The sequence below is a fragment of the Macrosteles quadrilineatus genome, unplaced genomic scaffold (genome assembly GCF_028750875.1).
Source record: "Macrosteles quadrilineatus isolate MER2022 unplaced genomic scaffold, UCM_ALF_1.0 Scaffold_2__2_contigs__length_208266976, whole genome shotgun sequence".
NCBI lineage: Eukaryota > Metazoa > Arthropoda > Insecta > Hemiptera > Cicadellidae > Macrosteles > Macrosteles quadrilineatus.
In genome coordinates this window covers 145,171,196-145,194,189 of record NW_026542595.1, presented here as the reverse complement: position 1 = coordinate 145,194,189, position 22,994 = coordinate 145,171,196, and the positions used below count along the sequence as shown (strand labels likewise).

At 35.1% G+C, this 22,994-nt stretch overlaps 1 protein-coding gene across 1 annotated transcript in view; it reads left to right on the top strand.

Moving 5' to 3' along the window:
* Positions 1 to 22,994, top strand: part of LOC128985652 (uncharacterized) — a 208,333-nt gene that overhangs the window by 172,926 nt on the left and 12,413 nt on the right. The window contains exons 3-14 of the mRNA XM_054405397.1: positions 6,240 to 6,341; positions 7,268 to 7,396; positions 8,724 to 8,874; positions 9,648 to 9,823; positions 10,513 to 10,715; positions 14,073 to 14,205; positions 15,520 to 15,634; positions 16,085 to 16,364; positions 18,398 to 18,552; positions 19,429 to 19,516; positions 20,167 to 21,544; positions 21,879 to 22,017. Coding sequence (XP_054261372.1) covers positions 6,240 to 6,341; positions 7,268 to 7,396; positions 8,724 to 8,874; positions 9,648 to 9,823; positions 10,513 to 10,715; positions 14,073 to 14,205; positions 15,520 to 15,634; positions 16,085 to 16,364; positions 18,398 to 18,552; positions 19,429 to 19,516; positions 20,167 to 21,544; positions 21,879 to 22,017 — 3,049 coding nt within the window. The remainder of the gene's footprint in view (positions 1 to 6,239; positions 6,342 to 7,267; positions 7,397 to 8,723; positions 8,875 to 9,647; positions 9,824 to 10,512; positions 10,716 to 14,072; positions 14,206 to 15,519; positions 15,635 to 16,084; positions 16,365 to 18,397; positions 18,553 to 19,428; positions 19,517 to 20,166; positions 21,545 to 21,878; positions 22,018 to 22,994) is intronic.

Genomic DNA, 22,994 nt, shown 5'->3' with positions numbered 1-22,994 from the left:
CAACCCATTTTAATCGGTTTTTGAAGGAAAACAGTAAAATTGAATAGAAAATTGTAAGTTTAAAGTTAAAATTGAATTTTAAAATTTTGAATTGTTTAAAGCTAAAAAAAACCAGTTCCCAGGTTTAAATTTACTTTTCAAATATTAAACAAATGTTGACATTTTGGCAACATGGATTTTTGGCGAGCAGTTAATTGCAAGCGAAACCCTCGGCCAGCCTCAGTCCAGAGGGAGTCTTTCTCATGAAATTTTAACACAATGACTCGAGCAGCGACTCAACAAACATTGAATCAGGGCGAGTAAATAACTGCCAACTTGATTATGCCGTGCAACTTTGAACCTTTCGTGAACTCCTTACCTCAGTTTTGAATTGAAACCTGGAATACTGTTTGTCTTATTGAGATTGGTGTTTTAAATGTTCAGTAATAAAATTTTAATTTTTTATATACATAAAATCTCGGCAAAAGTACAGTACCACAGAGAACCGATGAAATGTTAGTTGGACATATTATATCATAAATCGTTTTCACGTAATATAATATCGTTTGTATATATTGAATATGGGCATTGTAATCAATAGGGCTTCTGACTTATTGATCAAGAATCTTGAGCACTTTTCTGTGGTGGTTAGGTTACGTCTTAGTTCATGGTTATAACAAACAAGTTAATATTCATAAAAACAAAAGTTGATATGTTCTTTTATTTGTTCAAGAGATAAAGTTACAAAGACGTACATTTGCTCTTTCATCTTACTCTCTCATTTCTTATATTACTATTCTCCTTCTTATCTTATTCGTTTCCTCTTTTTATAAGTTCATAAACCGTTCAAACTATTTAAATTGTATTAAGTTAGGCATTATCATAAACTAAATGGATCTAAACTTCTTACAGTATATAGTCAATGGTACCATTCATTTCCATGCCCTAATTCTTAACCCCGTTGCAAAGTACAGGAAAGTGACCAGTTTTCCACACTGCACTATTACTTTTGTACTTCCACCTAACATTTTAATCCTTTCTCCCGCCAAAGGTTGCCGAGCAGATTCAAAGCAGACAGATGGTATAAGAGATAAGCTCACGTCATTATTTGTAATGATGGAAGCCGTCTGACTCTGACAGTCTTTATACTTCCAAATGAGGCTCGCGCGGTTGTGCCCATGATGCAAAATGCAGCATTATATTTTGGAGGGAAAGTTTTAACTCGATTTTAAATTTTCGCAATCTCAACGCAAATAAATTGCATAAGTTCAGCATAGTATGCTTCGAAACACATCATTCTCATGGCAGGTGGAAAATTTTATATTATGTTATACTATATTATAAAAAAAGCTGTTCATAGGTTATTGAACTTCAAGAGTGAATTCTTAAGGTTGTGGATGTCGTAGCACTTACTTTGGTAAGACAGTGTTCGTAATTTAAACGGAATAAGAATGCTAGGAGAGTGTAGATTTGAGATAGTTGATTTGTGATTTATTACTGTTTAAGATCAACTGCCACCAAATCCTAGTTGTACAAAATATTCAAATCAAATCAATCTTTATTTTTAATAAATAATAGTGCAGCATTACATATATAATATATACAAATTATCACATGGGCTTCTGCCTGTGCGTGATAAGAGTTCATCAGTGGCTGCTTAATGGTTATCTTAAAACAATTTCACTTCTTAGTCTAATATAATTTAAATAAATATTTTAGGCGGGGCGAGAGTAGGAAATGGATTGGGGGCTGCGGGTTTGGGCAGTTATCAACTAGACTCAGTTCCTTTCGACAGTAAATGTTCAATATTAAATATTAAGAGCTTTACACAATTTGTGATGAAAGAATATTAACGTTATTTGGTAAAGGAAAATTTATTAAGGTATATAATATTCTATGTACCTAATTTCTATCAGTAACATAAAAAAACTGTGTTGTGTAACATTATTACGTAAAAGATGTAAAATTAAAGAACAAATATACTCACCAGTTTAAATCAAATTGGGAAATGATAACTTGACATTATCAGTACCGTACCGAAATAAAAATAATAAAATACACATTGCAAGAAAATACATGTAACTAATGAATGCAGGTTTGTCAAACAGTTACAAATGTACTTGTCAAACATAATATCGCATTTTAACACTCGTGTGAAATAACACATTCTCTGTCGGATTTAATTACTTTGATTAACTCGTCCGTTGTGTTTATTTTGTCTCGACGTTTTTACAAAAGTATTATAATTACACGTGTTAGTTTCCGAATGATTTATCTTCTGCTAATTCCACGTATTTGTTGCTTTCACTAACAATACTTTGTATTTTTTTTTCATTTAGTAAAGCTGGAATATTTAGCAATCATATTTAAGATATACACTTGTTTAAATAGAAAATATAAATTGTGTATTTCAAACAGCTTATGATGGAATTTTTAGGGTAACTATATGGTGAGTAGTAAAGCAATGAGCTATAGCCCCCAGGTCCCCGGGTTCAAATCCTTCCAATCACAAAGAACTTTTGGTTTTGTGGTAATGCCTCCAGGTATATCCTGAAGTAATTGTGTAATAAGGCTCCATAGGCACAAGTTAGCTAAATAACTTCTACCTTATATGTGAAATTTGTGTTGTGTTTTTTACATTGACTTTTCCTCACACATTCTCCTTTGATCACCCCCATAATGTTAAATGTTGATCATGTAGGTCATGCTGGGTGTGGAAGAATCGCTTTTGCTATTGGTTAAGACTTTCAGTTTCACGAGCTATCATTAAAGCAATTCCCATTCTTCCTGAGCTGTTAGCTGGGTGGATTAATAGCTAATTACAGCTTTGCATATCCAAACTCTGTTTACTGTCACGCACATAGTTCTTTGCCAGGCTTATACTTATATCACACATAAAGCAGCGTTTATTCTTAAACTATCAGTTTTGGAGAGTTTCCCATATGGGGGGAGCTTAGGTCTCATGGTAGGACCCGGGATCGTTTTACTTTTTCGTTAAACAGATGAGGCCAAAATACCATTTAATTTCATGTACCGTAGATGTTTTGTGTTTTTTAACTTGTTGATGCTTATTGGGTGAACATGCTAACAGAATATGTTGTCATTGTGGCAAATAAGAACTGTGGAAAAATCCTACAAGTAGTTTTTCTTACTGTATTACTTTACAATCTAACATTCAGGTTAAGATCAGGTTCAGGCACAAATAAAATTGAATTAATACATCTTTCATGGGTCTGCCTGTATTTAGAGCTGTTAATTTTGCATGTAATCGACATGGGCCCTAACCCAAAATATCAATTATAACTCTAAATTATAACTGAACAAATCATTCTTACGAATAATGATCATAATTATTTTACATTCTTAACACAGTTTGTGGATAGTTAACTATAAGCTTTACTTATGACATGTAAGATTTAATTGAATACATGTAGTAGTTTGTATATAACCAAATTGGCTCTCAAGCTTACAATATTTGTTATTACTTATTTTCTGACGAAGGTTATAGAATATTACTAATCATTATAAACCGCCAACAGACTAATTCATTCAAAATAAGTATTCATTTAAGCTTATTTAAATCAGGTGCGTGTGAAGTTTAGTAGACAATGTTGTATAATATTGATAATTCACACCCACTTCTCTGTTGAGTTTTGTGTAATTAAAACTAATCAGCTAAACTTACATTAAATGTAATGCGGTTATCTAGTAAAAGGCTAATTAGTTTGATTTAATCACTTTGTGTCAATACTTGTCATATAGTTGCATCTGCTTCAGTGTCATCAATAATTGGAAATGTTTGATTTGAATATTTACCTACGAATTTAATTATTTTCCTTTAATGTGTTAGCTGTTTGTACAAGCGTATGTTCTCAAATTAGTTTAAGAGTAAAAAAAATGCAGTTTGTGTACAAAAATCATTTAAAGTGGCATTTTCACTTTAAATAGTTTTCAAATCAGCTGATTTTCAATAGTTTACAAAACACCTGAATTTTAATAGTATTCTAATCAGCTGATTTTCAATAGTTTTCAAATCAGCTGGTTTCCAATAATTTTCAAAACAGCTCATTTCCAATAGTTTTCAAGACAGTTTCTCGACATTTTAGTTTGCTCACGACAAACAACCCAAAATTTAGGTTTACTAAAATGAAGGAACGACTACAGACATGCTACTCTTACCAATTCTTCTCTTGTGAGCCAGCACACCCAATACCTATTTAAAAAAGTTGTATCAAAATCAAACTGTTTTCACGTTTGTCTGAACAAGCCTCTATTGTGTTATTACCTATTTAATTGGACTTTTCCAACATGTCTTGTGTTTTAAACTACACAACATTTCTAGAGGTTGATAAACTCCCCCCATTATCAAGTTAAAATATACTCTCAAGTGAAAAACTCCAAAGTCTGTATTAAACTCTTGTTTCATAAACGTTGGCATCCTAAAGTGGGATTTTTTAGTTTTAACGTGATAAAAACTGTAGACAGAATATAATGTGTGATTATTGTGTAAAGTGTTTTTAAACTTTATTTTGGGTTCATTTTTGGTGATTTCTAGTTTATAATAGATATCAAAGAAATTATTGTGGACAAAATTCAACTCAATTAGTTTAAATATAAAAAAAAACAAAGTCAAAACTTCTTTACTACTAACTAATTATAACTAAAAACTAATAATTATTCTTATGGTCGTATTCTTCAATAACGCCATGCAGTGTAATTTGTGGAATATTACTAAATACCACATTAAAATGTGTCTTGACCCTGGAGGTATTAATTTGATTGTTTGCTCAGGACAGAAAGCATTCACTTAGCCCGAGGGAAGTCAATTACCACATGTTTGAACAGTGGGTGTGGTGGACTTTATTTTGCTGTCAAAATATTTGCTTAGTTTGGGGAAACTGATTCATTGCCGTGGCTTGCCCCCCCCCTCCCCCCCCTTAATCAGTTGAAAGGATTCAGGATGGTTCAATGTACTTGATATGTCCAGTGAGATCGATAGTAAAATTATATTAATTTGAATGGCTTGTTAAACGTCATGTTTCAAATTCACAGTATTTTGCTTTTCTTTAAATTAAGGCTTTTTATTAAACGTTAGATTTTTGTGGATTGTTTCATGTTTTAACCACAGAGAAGTAATATGAATATATTTACTTATTTATATCTACTTTATATTTACTTCTCTGTGTTTTAACTATATGATTTTATGTGTCGTCCTTAAGAATATTATAAGGACTAACAGTTTTTGTATTGAACTATGATATGGTGTTTGTGTATTAAATATATATATTCTTAAATAAACTTTATTAAGAAAAACTATTACCGTTTATTAAATTGAGTACCATACCTAGTTCTTTTTTCGCTCGTTAGTGCGGTCGACATTTTAACATGAAAGTTGCATTTATTTTTTAATCAATGCCGTGAATTCCAGTCATCGGCACTAAACATGTTAAGCTGATATTTTCCTTGAGGCTTTTAAAATGGTGAAGAACGGGATAAAGAACCATTTTACACTTTGTCCTTCAGTCATCTTTGCTCTAAAATTCGAGCCCTAGTAAGTCAAATAATTTAATCGACGGTAAAATGATGTAAAAATGGGTAATTCTCTACAAATATTCTTTCGTCATACTGCAGCAAAAACAGCCATTAAAAAAAAAACAGGTCGGATCGATCGAAATTGTTTATCTATTGATTTATTAGGTAAGGTTTTAACCTATTGTTGTTGATCGCTCGACATATCGATGGTATAATGTAATGTAACACAATCGTAACGGACGAAATTATTGAATCACTTACTAAACAGTTGCTTAGTTGCATTATTAGAATTCAAAAGAAGCTGGAAGTAGTTTGAAAGGTTATCTTTACATGAAATTATTTAGTTTTCTAGTTTTGTTTGCTAATTAATGATGCAATATGACGAAAAGTATAGTTCACCACACGGGCAAAAAGAGTCACTTTAGGCCCTAGTGATGAAATATACTATTTTATATTTACTCATGTCATGCAGTAAGTTATTAGAAGTACTTATGCCGTGTTGGCTAGAGTATCTAACAAATAAAGAGAAATTACAAATTTGCCAGTTTAGGTTTGTTTGTGTCATTAAGGGCGTTTAGATTATCATAAACTAAAAAATACGTATCAAAGTAATGTTGTGCTTCTAAAACATTCCTACTGCATCCAATATTCAAAAACTGTCCATCATAATAACTTTATCCAAGATAGTGTATATATTTGCATAGTTAAAGACAGTTTTTATTTTTCAGATTGCGTTCACCTGCAGCTCTACAGGGATTGCAAGGAAAGATACAAGCAAGGGCAGACCAAAGCTTCCCTATCCCTGGAGAACTTCCTAGGAGTACAGTCAGGTACATTAGAACTTCCTATGAGTACAGTCAGGTACATTACTAATCACTCAGTTGGTTCTCATCCATGGATTTAATCACTTCAATGTTAAATTTTCAATTTTGAACTCTAAGTCCGTTAATGTACAAAACCACTTTTAGCGCAATACTCTGCTGTTTTTAGCAAGATTTTTGTCACTTTAAATATTGAGTAATTTGTTTGACACAAGTTCTATGCTTAGTAACTGTTCTAATTTAGTTATTTTTATGCAATATTGATTGGAAACTTGTTTGAATGAAACTACGTTTATGTTAATTAAAAGATTATTGTGGGAAAGTTCCATTGTAATTTTCATAATACAAGTTTTCATGAAGTTATGGAAATTTAGACTTGCTCATGTGAGAAAGTACCTAAAACATAACAAGTAAATAATACACAAACTCAGCCATAACTGGAAAATCGCAAAATAAAAATCACACAGAGATCTATATGCCTTGTGTTGCTTAACACACTCACTCCCACGTGATGAGAGACGTTAGATACAGAGGAGTGTGCCGGCTGGGACTGAACCTGTTAATCTATGACTATGCTTAGTAGATTTGTACACAAGACTAGTTAGTAAAACTACAATAAGAGTTAGTGTAAAAAAAAATTGTAAAAATAGAGAAAATGCAAGCACAGTGGACTTTTCTGCATAATATAGTGGCTCAACCAATGGTGGCTTTGAAAATTTTCTCACCTCAGGATGAGATCAGATTCTCAAAACCTTGTGAAAACCTTTTCATTAATTGTGATTAAAATGTTTGAAATGCTAACATAAATTTTACATGTTCTACTTCTAATCTATATAAGTTTGAAGAATACTCATTTAAAAAATGTGTAGTCAATCACATGAAATCAAAGCCTACAGAGTAAAGTTAGTTTACTTTGAAGCGAGTTTGATTTGCAGGTTTCACACTGGACAAGGAGTCTAACACACTGGCTATCATCTGTCAGGAGCTGACTGTAGTTCTGGCGTTTGACACCAGGGAACATCTGATGCAGTGGCAGGTCAAGATCACATCAAACCTTGGGGAAGGTGAGGAAAAAATTATTATAAAAACTAGTGTGTCTACCACTGTATTTTGTATGTCATCTCCGCATGTATCAGTCCAACCACAAGGATAACACAGCACAATTAAAATAAAATATTTTACACCCAAAAGCGATACTTGTACTTTCTGCCAGAGGAACACATCTACATTTACACAGTTAGACTTGAGGAGTAGATGAGAGGTAGAAGGTATGAGGAGTTGAAATACTGTGATATGGATAAACGCTGTGGGGAAACAATCAGAAGGGACAGTAAAGAAAATGCAGTCTTAAATACGCTTGGCACTAAAGATCTTTCATGTGAAGAGAGGGGTGGCAAAAAAGGAAAGGTGTTGATGTAATAATTACAGTATAATTTCCTCACGGAAATAGCTGCAATACCTTGGCACTTGACTGTCAGCGGTAAGGGTTGGATAACCAAAGATTGCAGACTCGAGACTCTACTGTATCCCGTGTATTAATTTTTATTTCAACATTTATTTAAAGCAGTGTTTTTACTTTGCTCAAGAGTTGTTTTCCATCATTCAATAACTCTCCAAGATACAACCATAGATAAAACATACACAACTCAAGTTGTTTTGTTGTTCAATCTGTAATAATATCATTGAAGTTTTTTTATTAAGCCTGTGACAGTGTGTGTTGATAGAAAATATATGGTAAACGTTGTTAATGACATTTATTCAATATACTAACTTTTTCACTCTTTTAAAAATCCCATAGCAGTGAAAACCAAGGAGAAAAGTAGTATTATACTGTAAAGCAATGGAATGAGTGTGGAATGACTGAAATGGTGACATCTTCCTGTAATCTAACTACTTGGAGGTCACGAATTGTGGATATTTATAGGCACGCTCTGTGGATGTGATGCTCCCTGGTTTGGATTAACGTCCGCACTAGTGAGTACTACGGCTATCTGCAGTACTATCCTCATAATTAGACAAATTTGTTAACTAAAAGGCAAAAATGTGGTTCCTGTTCCATTTTAAACTGTAGGTCCTTTGGGAACATGTTGGCCTTAGTCACTAACAAAGACTACAGGATCGTGCCACTCATCCTACACTCATCACCATTCATACTTGGCTTAAAATACCTGCTTTCGTATGGTCACCATTTCATTGAAAAGTATTAAAGCATAAAGTATTAAGTATTAAAATACCTACATTCGTGGGGTCACCATTTCTGAATAATGTATTAAAGTAAAGTATTAAACTAAGTTCTAATTCAATACAACATTTGCTACACATGATCTGTAAATGAAATGTCAACTGCAGTATGCAAAAGTCAATGGTATATAGCTCAGGGTTGTTCCGCAGGTGACCAATGGCTGGTGCAGATATGTTCAGCCCCAGCCAAGGCCAAGCTACCCCCGGGCCCCGCCAGGCTACTTCTACAGGAGTACCAGTTCTGCCTCACTGTAGGGGTGCCTCCACGACTGATCAACTTCTGGCAGATCAGTCAACTCAGGTAAAAAACATTTAAGAGGTATTTATTTCATTGTCTGTGAGGATGTTGGCTTTTAAATGTTTTTTTTTTTTTTTTTTTATCAAACTGTGTAAATAGCCATGATCTTAGTAATTTGATCTTATAGCATCTCGTTTGTTAGCCAGAATAATGAATTGGTAGCATAATGATTAATTGCATCTGGGCCAAATCAATCTTCCTTGGAATCAAACCAGCTATAACATCAGATTTGATTGCACACTGAAACCATCTTATAGTTGCTAAACCACTCGACTAGACACAACAACTACTATTACAATCTAGACAAATGACTATGACAATGACTATGGTTTTGAATTTCTTAGATTAAATATAGGTAACTTAATTCTTGAAAGTCCTAGTGAAAATAAATGACTAATTTGACGTTACTTCAAACACCCAAGAGTGGCAAATGCCTCTGAGGGCATTTGTGAGCAGCATATTACTGGTGGTTACCGGTATGGGCTGATCTGTTCTGTTGTTTTTAATTTCAACCTTATTTTTGTTTTAACTTCTTACACACAGCGGTTATTCCAAGCTGTAATGGAACATAATAATACATAATTTTAATATTTTAACTTACCGTTTCTTACACAGGTTTGTTTGCCAATATGTTGTAAATCTTTGTCCACCAAACTTCATGTGTTGATTCTTGTAAGCAAATTGAAAAAGATGAAAATTTTGAATAGACCTTAGCGAGTTGCAATCTATTTTGTTCTCCTGGACAGCTAATTGCTAAGTTGTTTTGAACTTTACAGGAAGTTTGGAGTGATCGAAGGCAAGTTCTGTTTTGAAGGAGGTTCTCGCTGTGGCCGAGGTGAGGGTTTGTACATTCTTGTGTCTGAAAGACCCGAGGATCTAGCCCGAGCCTTTCACCTGGCAGCCGACGGCAAACTGTTCACCAACAAGAGATCTCTCTCTAGAAACTCATCAGGTAGTTTATTAATGGTGTTTGTTCAACTTGTTCTTGTTAATGTAAAAAAATGTTGGCAATTTTCCATTTTCTTAGTTTGGAATGGCTCAAAACAATTTTTAGTTTTAAATTATTTCCATAATATATCTAGACACATTAGAGCATTAACTAGTGGATTAATAGTTAAATCATTAAACTATCATTAAAAAGGTTTAAATACCTGCTACCAAGCAATCCATTTAATTGCAGTCCCAACTAGTTTCAGCTTCTATGTGGGTGGTCATCAGGCGGGTACCAGGACTTTTTTCTTTCTTCATATGAAGAGCGTCGTTTAAGCACATAAAAATAAATAACAATTTAAATTCAATAGAAACACAGACACAAATCAATTACAGTAACTGTTTAGTTATGACAATAGACAATGCTAACCCAGCGGAGTTAGTCTGGATTCAAACTCTGCCAGGTTGGCTTCTATCACTGAATAGTTTAGGTACTACATTCACAACTAATCATAAAACAAGGGCCATCTCTTATATAAACTTTGTAAGCCAATTGTATCACCACTCTTAAGAACCTGCATGATTTCTCCTATTTATTTGATCTTACTCTTCAAGATAAGGGAGATGGGCTCTGTTAGTCTTGTCTCCAAAGTATTGGCTGTTAGAGCTCAAAGTGTTAAAGCAAAAGCATAATATTGTATGATTTTCCAGTGATGGACAAGTCTCGGAAGCACCACACCCTGAGACCGGACTCCAGAATGTCCGATGGCAGCAGTCTGGAGTCTACCCTGGAGTCTCCAGCAGGATGTAATGGTTCTCACAGCAGAGAGGACCTGCTGTCCTGGAGTCAACATCCCATGTGTGACCTAGGAGACACTGTGTCTAACAGTGACAGCGCTCATAGGTTTGATCTGGTAAGTAGCCTCAACAGCTGGAGAACCACAATGATCCAATACAACAAACAGCCCTACCATAAGGTTATACACATTTACAGGAGTTAAACGAAGGATTGATGTGAGGATGACAGCTTTATCTGAATGGGGAACTCTTGCAAAAGAAATACAACACTTTACACAACATATATTAAAAATCTGGAAAGTTTCGCAGCATTTTTAACTAAGAAAGGTATGAGCTGGAGATAATCTTCAGGATCAATGATGGCCAGGAAGTTGACTACCGTAACACTTTGTAGTGTTAAGTTTTGTGTTTCTATTAGCCATAGAGGACTCATCCCCAATTAGGTATGCATGCTATCTTCATACAACTCCTTAAACTCCAGGTCCTTTTGCTTTATGTTACATCCCTTATCCCTCTAACCATAATAAGTTATGGAATCAGTTTCATTACTAAAAGCTTAAAACTTTTTGGGATGTTGGCAGTGGCGGATTTACCATAAGGCACACTAGGCACGTGCCTCGGGGCGCCAGCCGTTGAGGGGCGCCCGCCGTTGAAGGGCGCCTGGCCGCGGCAGGCAGCAGGTAACGTGACGGGCGGCGCGACCACGGGGGCGGCGTGCGTGGCAGTGGGCGCCAGGTGATTATCGATCGGTGAAGATGACTCACGTTCATGTCCCGACATAATATAGACTGTGAGTAGCAGTAGCGAGCACAATACAAGTCAAGCGGGTGAAGCCCATGGGTAACTGCTATTTATTTTAACCTTGCGGAGCAGAGGGGTCCTCTAGTTAATGCATAAAGTATAATAGTAGGCCCATAACAAATAACTGAATGGATTCGTGGAATCTAATCAGTTAAAATCATGAAAAGGTCAGTTAAAATTATTTTTGTTTTGGCAGAACAATATTTAATCTAAATAATTTAATCAAATTAATGTAATATAGTTTAATCTAAAATGTAAAATTTATTAATAAAAGGCCCTACCGGTATTTATTTAATTTAAAAGAAAAAACTAATTTTGTGTGTAACCGCTTTGGATTTTTTTTAAATTTTTAGTAATTTTAATTTCGTAAATATGCATGAAGAAAATAACAATAATGAGTGAAAAACAAAAAAAGTTAAGTGGAGCAGCATTCCACAAACAGTCAAAGGAAAAGCGTGAGAGAGAGACTTCCCTTTTAAAATCTGTGAAAAAGTGGACAGTTATTGTTGTAAAAAAGAACAAGGAAATGAAAATATTCAACAAGGAAATGAAAGCAAACACGACGAGTTCTCTGTTAACCCAAGTACAAGTGCGATAACTAATACGGCAGACAATGATAGTGTTAAAGTTCAAACTGTCAATACAGTTGAAATCTCTGATACCGACAAATACAAAGATAATGGTTGAATGGTTCGAACGTTGCTATTGAAATAATGATAGTTAATAATGATACTATTGAAGTAATGATAATTGTGAAACAGGCGTGCAAGTGGTAGATTTTAAAGCCTCAGATTACAATTTGTGTCCTCCTTCTGTTGTGCTGTTAACGTCATACTAGCGACTGGTGTATGGGTCACAATATTGGCCTACCACCGCGCACCTGTTTTGCGCATATCAAGGTCAAAATTTCCTCCCTTGCTACAGGAGAAACAAAACTTAGTTATTTTAGTTTCAATATTACGTATAAAACGTTTAGTTGCCTTGAATATTACCCAGGCAATTATCATTTAAAATCCCGGCATTCTTTTAAAAAGACCCTGTATATAATCTATATAAAAGGCAAAGCCCTCACTGACTGACTGACTGACTGACTGACTCACTCACTCACTCATCACTAATTCTCCCTCTTCCCACTTACCTAGGAGGCTGAAATTTGGTACACTGATTCTTTAGGCATTAAATAGGAAAACTAAGTGGTTTTTATTCTGATCGGACTCTCGGGCTCCGCCCCAGTGGCTCTGGAGTTTCCCATGTTAACCTAATGAGTACTCATATTTAAATGGAATTAATGAATCATAACAGCTGTTTCAATTAAACAAGTTGGTTCTGTTCTGTGATGTTCAATAGCATTAAAGTTACAAGGATTACCAACAGAGTGCAGCACTATTATTTTTTTTAATTTATGACAACAGCTAATTTGCAACCAAAAGGTGAGTGAGCGTAGCGAACGAACTTCAACCCGGAGGCGAGTTAGCGTAGCGAACGAGCTAACCTGAAGGCAAGTGAGCGCAGCGAACGAGCTCCAACCTAAAGGTGAGTGAGCGTAGCGAACGAACTTCAACCAGGACGTGATTGAGCCATGCGAACGAGCTCACATATGAAGCTAAACGGGGCAAAGCCCGCGGGTACAGCTAGTATGTATATATAACTAACTAGAATATACATATCTACTAGAAATATAATTTTTACGGTTCTCTGTTGTACTTTTACTACTGTAATTTAATATAATCAGCAGCCCTATTACGTGAACACCTAAATTCAAATATATATATGTATTAATAATTTCATAGAAATTATAAGAAAAACCAAAACAAAACCAATTTAAGCTGGATACATTTTAATTGAATTTAGTCAAGAACGGCAATCTGTTCGGCGATTAATTTAGGCTATTCATATTCATATTTATTCTTGTCTCAACAACAAAATATATGTTTTTCTTCAAACCTATTAATACAACTTTAAAATAAAGTAGGCCCTACTCATATGGTGACTATGTTTTTCCTGGAAAATGCATTAATAAGCATGCCAACAACGGGAAGTTTAATATTGCTTTTACGCTGAAACCTTTCCTCAATCGTGGAACACAAAGGGGCGGCCGGCTGAACGGGCCTAGGGGCGGCGCCGTAGGTAAATCCGCCACTGGATGTTGGTATATTTTCAGAGTGTAAGTAATTTTTATACTTTAACCAACAGAACTATAGACCGGTGTACAGTATTGTGTATTTATCACAGTTAAAAATTTGTTAAACATTTATGTGATTGGAGCCTTTGTTGTATTGATAGTTTTGGTAAACTTCTCATTTACCGTAAAATGTAAAAGATCTTTTGTTCAAAAAGTTTTGTCTGTGGTTGATGTATATGTGAAACAAGATCGTTCAAATAAATCAAAGTGTCCAATAAAATCTAGAAAATTTAAAAAAAAAACTGTCATTTTAATTCAATTTGTTCATCACCGAGGCCCATATGATTGAGGTTCAGATATGAACTGTTTATTGAACAAAAGTTCTTTTACATTTTACCGTAAATGAGAAGTTTACCAAAACTATCCATACAACAGCAATACAAAAGCAATACAACATGCTGTACAGACAAAGTTATTTCTTATGTAAATAAATTTCCTCACAACAGTTATTTGCATACTTGCACTTTAGATTTAATCATGTATTTTGTAGAAGTCTCTGTGGACACCGGAAACGCCGATGGCGAGGTGTACAAGCTGCATGAGTAAGTTAGGCAGCATGTCAAGGTCCTCCACCCTCACACATACCCCAGCTGGCTTCCCTGCCTGGACAATGGACCGACCAAGTAAGGAGAACCTTAGACTTACATTTTGCTTTTGGTCTTTATTTTTTATTTCTACTATTTTTTATACAATTTTACAAAAGGAAAAAGGGAGCTAGTCAAGTGGTTAGAGCAATAAGCAATGGACAAGTAGAATTAAAAATAGACCGACAGTAGTGCTGCGGTCAGCATATGTTCTGGCATCCACAGCTAGGAGCGCCAAGTAGTTACATAGTGTGTGTGCTGTAACTAAGCAGCACGCCTAACATGTGCTAACCGCAGCACTGCTGTCGGTCTATATTTAGTTCTTTTTGTCTATGAATGAACTTATTTTCTGAAGGGTTCAAATCTCATCGATCAAAAATGGTTTCCCTCTCCAAAACAAATATTCTGTAGATACCCACATTTTGTGTTTATTTTACAGTCATGTTCCAAAAATATTTTGGGATCCTACCACTTGTGTAATATAATTTACCCAAAGGGGGTAGATGGCTGTTCTAGTAGTGGACAAACTTTCTGTTCTGAAAGCTTTGGTTCAAATCATACCAATCTCCAATGGCTTTTAGATAATGTTTATTCAATATCTCCCTCCACAAAAATCATGTTACAGTACTAGTCATTATCTTACCTTTTCTGTTATGAAAAAGTGCCACACTAGAAATGTTGGTTCTCAAATAGAGTTATCGTACCATGTCAAAATCTGACCATATTTCTTTTTATTAAACCATGTCCAAATGCTAGACATGGGGTATCAAGAGACTAAGCTGGATATCCACTGCTTTCATTGATGTTATTATAAATCAAATAGAAAAAAGGAGTAAAGCCAGTGGCGGATCCAGAGGGGCAAACGCCCACCCTCGAGCATACATATACATATATTTTTTACTGCATGTAATACAGTAGTGCATACACATTGCGTAAAATAATTTGTCACACTAATTTTGGACAAAGAAATGGTATAAAACTGCCATCTTGGAGACTTTGTTTACAAAAATATTTTGGGGGGTAGGCTACCCCAGAACCCCCCAGACCCCCTGGTTTGCCCCTCCCTTGTGACTGTTCTAGATCTGCCACTGGGTAAAGCTGGATTTTCCTAAATGCAGAAGATGAGCGCAGAGTGTGTAGAAGCAATTTTCCGCTCATCCAGTGGCAGTCCACTCCACAGCTAGAAAAACAGTACCATTAAAATACCGAAGACAAGAGGAGAGCAAAGTCCACGCTCAACGCTCTGCTCCTGCACCTAGGAAAAGAAAACCGAGCTTAACAAATATGATCTTAAAATGTTTCCAAACCTCAAATCCTCCAAATGTTTTATCTTAACATGATGCAACTTTTCAGAAAGTTACGGGTCGCAGAAGGTGAGCCCTAGTGTGACTTGTAGCTGCAGCAGTGTGTCCTTGTCATCTCACAGCTCCAGAGGCAGCAGACACTCGTCTTCAGCAACAGCTGATTGGTGAGTAGCATCTGGCGAATGAACCTCTTTTACCTGTATTAAGTGTCACTAGGCATAAAAATGGTTTACAATAAAATTCTTTGACGTTGAGTCAGAGTCTGTTATGTGTTATTATTTTATGCTAAGTGGAGTTTTAATGAGTTTAGTATGAATTTTACATGGTGAATTAAGATGCCATCTGATTCTTCTAAGAAAGCTTTCTTAGAAGAATGTCTAGCACTAATACTAGCACATTATTGCTACTGTGACCTTCAACTATTTTGTTAAGAACTGTACTTTACTAATTTTGCACACATTATGTCTACCCTTTAAACATATCTATTCATTTCATTCATTTGATGGTTTAGACATTTTCTAGATCAAACGAAAGTGGTAATTGAAAAAGGTTCACTTCACCAGTTTAATAATTATATGCCAAACATTTTACTAAATTTGGCAATTGTTTTACAGCCATCCCCTGTGTTCAGCCAATGGCAACATGTGTCCGTGTGCATCAAAGGATCACGCTCAGGCTCCCCCCCTCCGCCCTCCCAAACCTCCTCACCTCAGTTTCCTGCGGCTCCAGTCTACACCTTCCTCTACAACCTCTGACTGTCCCTCCCCCCTCTCTTCTCTTCGTCTGTCTCTCTCCCCTTCCCCCTCATGCTGCTGTGGTCACCAGGGAGGTGCTTTGAGTCCTTTTGGAAACTACGATGTTCCTAAGCCTTTAAATGTGCAACGAAGACTAAAGGTGAGGATAAAGTGAAAAAAGTGTTATCGGGTCAGTTATTTTTTATACGTATATTCCTAGACAATCTATAGTATAACTGTTTGCCATTCAAACTACAAATAGTAGATTCTTGCTTACGGTACCTGATATTCTTAAGTGTTAGCCTTAAGCACTCACCTTAAGAGTCTTAGGCAATCGTGGGAATATCCTGAATGTCACCCAGATTGTTCGGATATCATCGTCTCCCACAATCGCGGTAAAATGTTGAACACATCCCACGGTCATGAATTAATTATCATTGTCTTCTGTGATCGTGAAAAAATCCTGAACATCCACGGCGGTCGTGTAAACATCGTCATCATCTCCGGCGATGATGGAAACTTTACTGTCATCATTCACAAACACGACAAAAACATGACTTTTTTTATTGTTCGGTCTCTGCAGACACATCCTGAAATCATAATTACCTAACCAACAAAAAACCGGCTCGAGCTCAATTTTTTATTTGGAGATTGACGACTCAGCTTGAAAATCAAGCCTTTTGCTCACTCCTAGTTAACATTCTACGATGAAACAATGCTTTAGCAGTAATGAGTCAATAATCCCAATAATATGAATGTTTCCAATTTCTCAATGTTTTATCCTGAGAAAGGTTTGAAGCACTTTTTGATTAGTCCAGCTGATCTTGATCGCTGAACGCCTAATCGGCTGGGCTTATTTTATAAGAAAGTTATCACATAGCTTATCCCCTTTTATTGTATATCATAAGGTGTTCAGGGTCGTAGTACAATTTCCAAACTTTTTTTTTTTTTGTACACCTCTGAAAGTTCTGTAAGCTGCCATGAGATATGAAATTAAGATCTGATCGTGAATATAGAAGACTCTGGCAATTACAACAATTACCAAATATTTCTCACAAAACTGTGTAAATTGTTTTTCAAGTAAACTTTCTCATGATATCTTGTGCCACAAGTAGTCTTTTAAGAACAGCTAAGATATAAAAGTAATCAGAATTAGTTTAAAAAAAACAAAACTTGGGGGAATAGTTATTTGTGCAACTAGTGAGCAATTGCACTTTGCACTCGAGTTGCACATTATATTTTACCTACAGTTACCATAAAACAAATAAATTGGTAGAGAAACGTGACATATTTTTACACAGAAGTGAACTTTTAGTATTACATTTAATGATACAACAGTACAACAGCTGACCAGCTGATTTACAGCCAGTGCTGCCAACGTATTTCACGCGCATACGACCTTGTCTGCATGTTACGCGCTCACTATTTCGTGCCTTCACGTTGCAAATCTGGAGTGAGTGAGACAAAGTAATTAGAGTAAAACAATGTTAACATTGTCTCACTGATGAGCCAATTGGCCACTTTGCTTTCTCAAATCAGTGAGAGAACATGTACATTTGTTAGGTAACTGTAGGAAAAAGTTTATAGTCAAACATTTTTTCAAGTGTTTGATTTTCAAAACCAAAATATTTTGCCCTTTGTTTAATTTGCAATTTTTGACCCTTTTACCTTGGTAGTAATCAGATCAGGTCTGTCCAATAGGAACGATTTAAGGTAACAAATCTCATGCACATATCAATAATATTAGCGTAAAAATTAATATTTAACCCTTTCAGTGCTATGCAACCATATATCCTTGTGCTTTTTTTTCTCGAAAAGTGCTATGGAACGATATATCATTGTTCGCTTTTCATCCAAAAAGCGCTAAGCGACGATATATCATAGCGCCTTTCGATTGTGTGAGTTTAAATGGGCAACTCTGTTGTTGTTTCGAAACAGCGATGGTTTCTTTCTATTCCTCAAACAATCGACGCCCAATATATTGTTCCTTAGCACTTTTGAGATGAAAAATTTTATTTTCACCGATTTATTTTCTCGTACACTAGACTTTGCCCTTGTGGCAAGCCTAGCACTTTTCGGATGAAATAAGAAAATAACTCTAGCATTTTTTTGGAAAATTCAAAAAAAAAATTCTAGCATCAAAAGGGTTAAGAAGTATCATGTTATTGGTAACAAAACTTCCTCGTTTTACAGCTCAATTTTAACAACTCGCCTGTCAAAACTCTTTCCCAGTCAAGTGATGAGTTTTATGACACACCAAGGAAGCTAAAGGACAGTTTGATATGGGAATATGGAAACTACGATGTACCCCCACCAGCCCAGCCGCTTAGTCCAGAAAGTGTCAAAAGGTAACCAACTTGTTTAACGTAACCACACTGTAAAATTGCGCTCATGCAGCATCTGATGGTCCAGCTCTTTCAATAATCCTGCATTGGTCCAATGGTCTACTAAAACTTTTTTTTATGATTTTCTAAGCCATTTGAGCATGTTTGGTAGAGTCAGGAGGGAACAGCAGATGTCGGTTGTACACAGGGGACTTCAGGTGCTTTCTATTTTTATTTAATTTTTTTTTACTTTTTACAATTTTATATTACTATTAAAACAAGATAAAGTTCAATAAAAACACAGAAAAATTACCAAAAACCCAATAATTACCTTTTGATGCTCTTTATTTACCTGTATTCCTACTAGTTTTTCAATAACATAATTTTTTACAAGACCTTCAGTAATCGAGCATATTCAAATATCTGGTACTACTGAAACCCCACATATAGGATTTGCATTTAGTATATAGTAAGAGTACCCTTTATTACTAAACTTTTTTCAAAATGATTTGATAATGATGAAACTTTTTTGAAAAAATTTGATATTTTGTTGTGGGTACACACACATTGCGGTGTGTACTTACTTACACATTGATTCTAATCAGACAATGGTATCAGTCTTTATCTTTTATTAATTTTCATCGGTTGGTTCATACTACAAGTTAGCCTACTAGTATCAATTTTCTGTATTATAAATTATAATAAAATTCAAAATAAAATAAAATATTTCAAAACCTCTAAAAATTTGTAATGGAGTGAGTGCACGGATATTTGAAATAGTAAACGTAAGTATGCAATATGATTCATGCATGCATCGTACTTTCCTTTTCAGGTATTTTACTGATTTCTGTAACTTTCACTCCAATATGTTTGTAACATTCTCTTAATTTTTTTGTGCAGGGAAAGTTTGGATGAATCACAAATCAACAACGACAGTAGGGATCCGGACCAGTCAAATGAAGACACATTACCTTTCCATATAAATAAGGTATGTATGTGTAATACTATTTAAAATAATCAAGGACTGAATAAAACATCTTTGACTTACGTTTTGGTGTAAATTGGATGCAGTTAATTATTAGCTGCTAACAGAACAGTTTGGCTCAATGGAGTAGGTGCGCTAAAATAACCCAGTACAGTGAAGCAGGAACAAGGTATTCCATTTTAGAAATTTTTCAAATAGGTTTTTCTATATTAGTTCAAGTAATTTCAAAACTTATAAACCAAAATAAATGTTCCTATACACTAAAAATGTTACAACCTCTCCACTGGCACAGAAGTGAGTCTACAATGAATTTATCTGATCATACTTTTGCAGTTTAGTACCATTTGAAACAAAACTGATAAATTTAAAAAAGTAAATTCTATAGTGTAAACTCAGTCGAGCAGTGTATAGTATTAAATATCAATTATCGGCCCATGTATCGGTGAGTTATATCTGATTTATGACATGGACCCAACTCTTTGGTTCAGTAGGGACTATTGTTTCAAAAGTATGTATTTCAACTTAAAAAAGGCTCAAATCTAAAATCACTGCCATTTCTTCTGCTAACACAGCCAAAATTGGTAACTGCATTTTTGGGTGAATAAAGATAGAGTTTGAGAATTTATAATTATATCTTTGTCTTTATTTTTCAGGTGAAATTAACAGGTCAAGGAAGAATGCCAGTCATGAGTCCATGTGGAAAAATAATTGAAAAACCAGAACCAAGCTATGAAGAAAAATTAGATCAGCTATTAGAGAATGATCATCTTTCTTCAGACGTAACCATGTCCAGCAACAACTACATGAACGTTGACAGCAGCCAAAACAACAATCCTGAGAAACAAAACATACCCGAGGAAAATATGCCTAACAATAACGTTTATGATCCTGAACAAAACTACACCAACATAGCAGTTGTCCAGTCTCTACAAAATTATGAAAACATATTATGCTTCCTTCCAGAAGACACAAAAACCAATTCATTAGACCAATCCACAAATGGCCACTTGGAAAACAAGGTTGATAGTGAAGAAAAGAAAAACAACGACCCAAGTGAAACAAACCAGTTGTGCTGCTCAAACTGTGGACATGTTTGTTCAAAAACTATTAAAAATCAAAGTTTGAATGACAGGTTTGCATTTCAACCAGCAAACAGCAACACTCTAGGAAAATCTAAAAACGAGAACCACCTGGATTTTTTAAGCAATAAATACAACAGCACATCATGTTTACAAGAAGGAAATCTTGACTCACACTATTGTTGTGAGAAAAGCACTTCTGAAGACAAAGCTGCAAGATTAAAGTCTCTTTTGAAGTGTTCCGTGTCAGCATCAAACAGTCCTCAGCTGAAGAGGCCACCAGCAAATGTTAGTGAGGCAGATGTCTTGGATAAGTTTCACTTGCTGAGTCTCAGGAAGAGATCAAATTCAGCAGATTCTACAAGGTTCCACGTTGACGAAGAGTCAGTTAACGATACTGCTTCTACAGATGGTCCTGGTAAATCCTACTTCCTCAGTAACCCTTCGTCTTCAGACTCCCTGTGTGTTGCAGACAAGCTGGATTCCCCTTGTAAAAGAAAAGACATTATTGTTAACAAATGTGAATTAAAGCTAGCCCCTTTAGTGATAACAGAAAATACTGACATTCTAGAAACATCGAGTGAAAAATGTACCAAGAGATGCGCAAGAAGGTCTTCCAGTGTTCCTAACAAATTCTTTAGCAACAGAGATTCGTCCAGTTCAAATGATTCAGGCGTTTCAACAGGATCACTCTCCTTGAAACATTTTGGCGCAGAGTTTTTAGAATTTGAAATGCCACTTACTACAAGTATGTCTTCAAAAAGGCATCATATTGCCATGCTTAACCACAACGGTGATGTAACAAAACCCAAGATGTTACCAAAAAGATCAAAATCTGTTGACCCGATGAGAGAGCTCACTTTTACATTTGATGATAGAGAGCATCAGTCAGCGAAGTCTACGTCTGCAGAGGCTGAAGTGCCAGTCTTCTTGAATGAAAGTGGTGAAAAGGGTAAGTATTTTGTCCCTTCTAAAATTTTAGTCTGTATTAGATTACACCTTGTCTTATCAGTTAAGACAAGGTGACTGCTGCTTGTATTCAACCCTCTACCAGTATTGCCTCTGACCAGGCAAAATAGGTTGTTCAATCCACCCTAAGTTTTAAAAGTTATTGGTACATCACACTATTTTAGCTCAGCTTCTTAATAGCGAGATGGCTTTCAAATTTAAAAGTTTGATGGTTTGATCACGCAAAATCAAACTGAACTCGTATGCCATTGGTTGATGTAAGGTGATGTAATCTGTTCATTGGTTATTGTTTTATGTGATGCTGTTAATTGTTCCAGATTACCTGAGTCCACTAAGAGCTACAACATATCTGCATGACTCTAGGAGTACGAGCAGTGCAACTTCAGACATCTCAGATTATATCGAGACTTTGTCTTACTCCTCATACAGTTCCTTAGACCCTCCTGACAATCTACGGTAATAATATAGTTAACCTATTAAAAATTTTGTATTTCATTTAATAGTGACTTCTCTACCTTTTTGAGTATACTTATATTATTCATTTAATGCAAATGACTTTGAAAATTGCAAGCACTTCTTATCCTGAAAAATCTTATCCTTCTTAAAATCTGAAGTCAGCTCTTATATGTGTTTCCTACCCAGTCAGCACACGAGGTATTATATACATATATTTTAGGTCAATCTTGGTAAACTATGTAAAGTATATTGAAATATGTAAAATTCACATATAATTTACTCGCTGATATTTACATAGAAAATATCGTTACCTTTTGTTTTAGGTCAACATGAAATACTGTCTTAATTAATATGTGATTGATTTAAACCTATTTTCTGGCCTATTTCTCGATACATTTAATGTATTCTGAATGTAACTTATTCACATCCCATATACTTTAATATTGACGTAAAATATACATATATTTACGTCAAATGTACATTAACCATTTTCCTGGATTCATACCAGATAGATTTGTAAATTTTGCTCAAAGCCTTGAGAAAGAGATATTTTCACTCAGACCAAACAGTTGCTTTTAGAGAAAGTTTTTCTTAGAAGAAGGGACAGTAGGAATTTACAATACAGGCAGCTAGACAAAGAACTGTAATACAACGGGGTGGCAAGTGCGAAGGTCACTTGTAGAATTCCTTCACCAAGCCAAGAAGTGTAGTTAGACCGAACCGGTTTGGGATTGGGGTTGGGGTTGCAGCGTTGACTTATTGGATCCGAATAAAAATATCGAAGCCAGACTGATAGATACTAGAATTATATCGATAGTCAATATCAACATCGAACTTGATAGGCTCGATATTTCTATTCGATAGCTTACTGGGCAGTTATGATTAATTTAAATTTATGTAACTACTACAGTCTAAGTTAGAAAAACTAAATAAGTTAATAATAATAATTAATAACTAATATTATTATTACTAAGGTA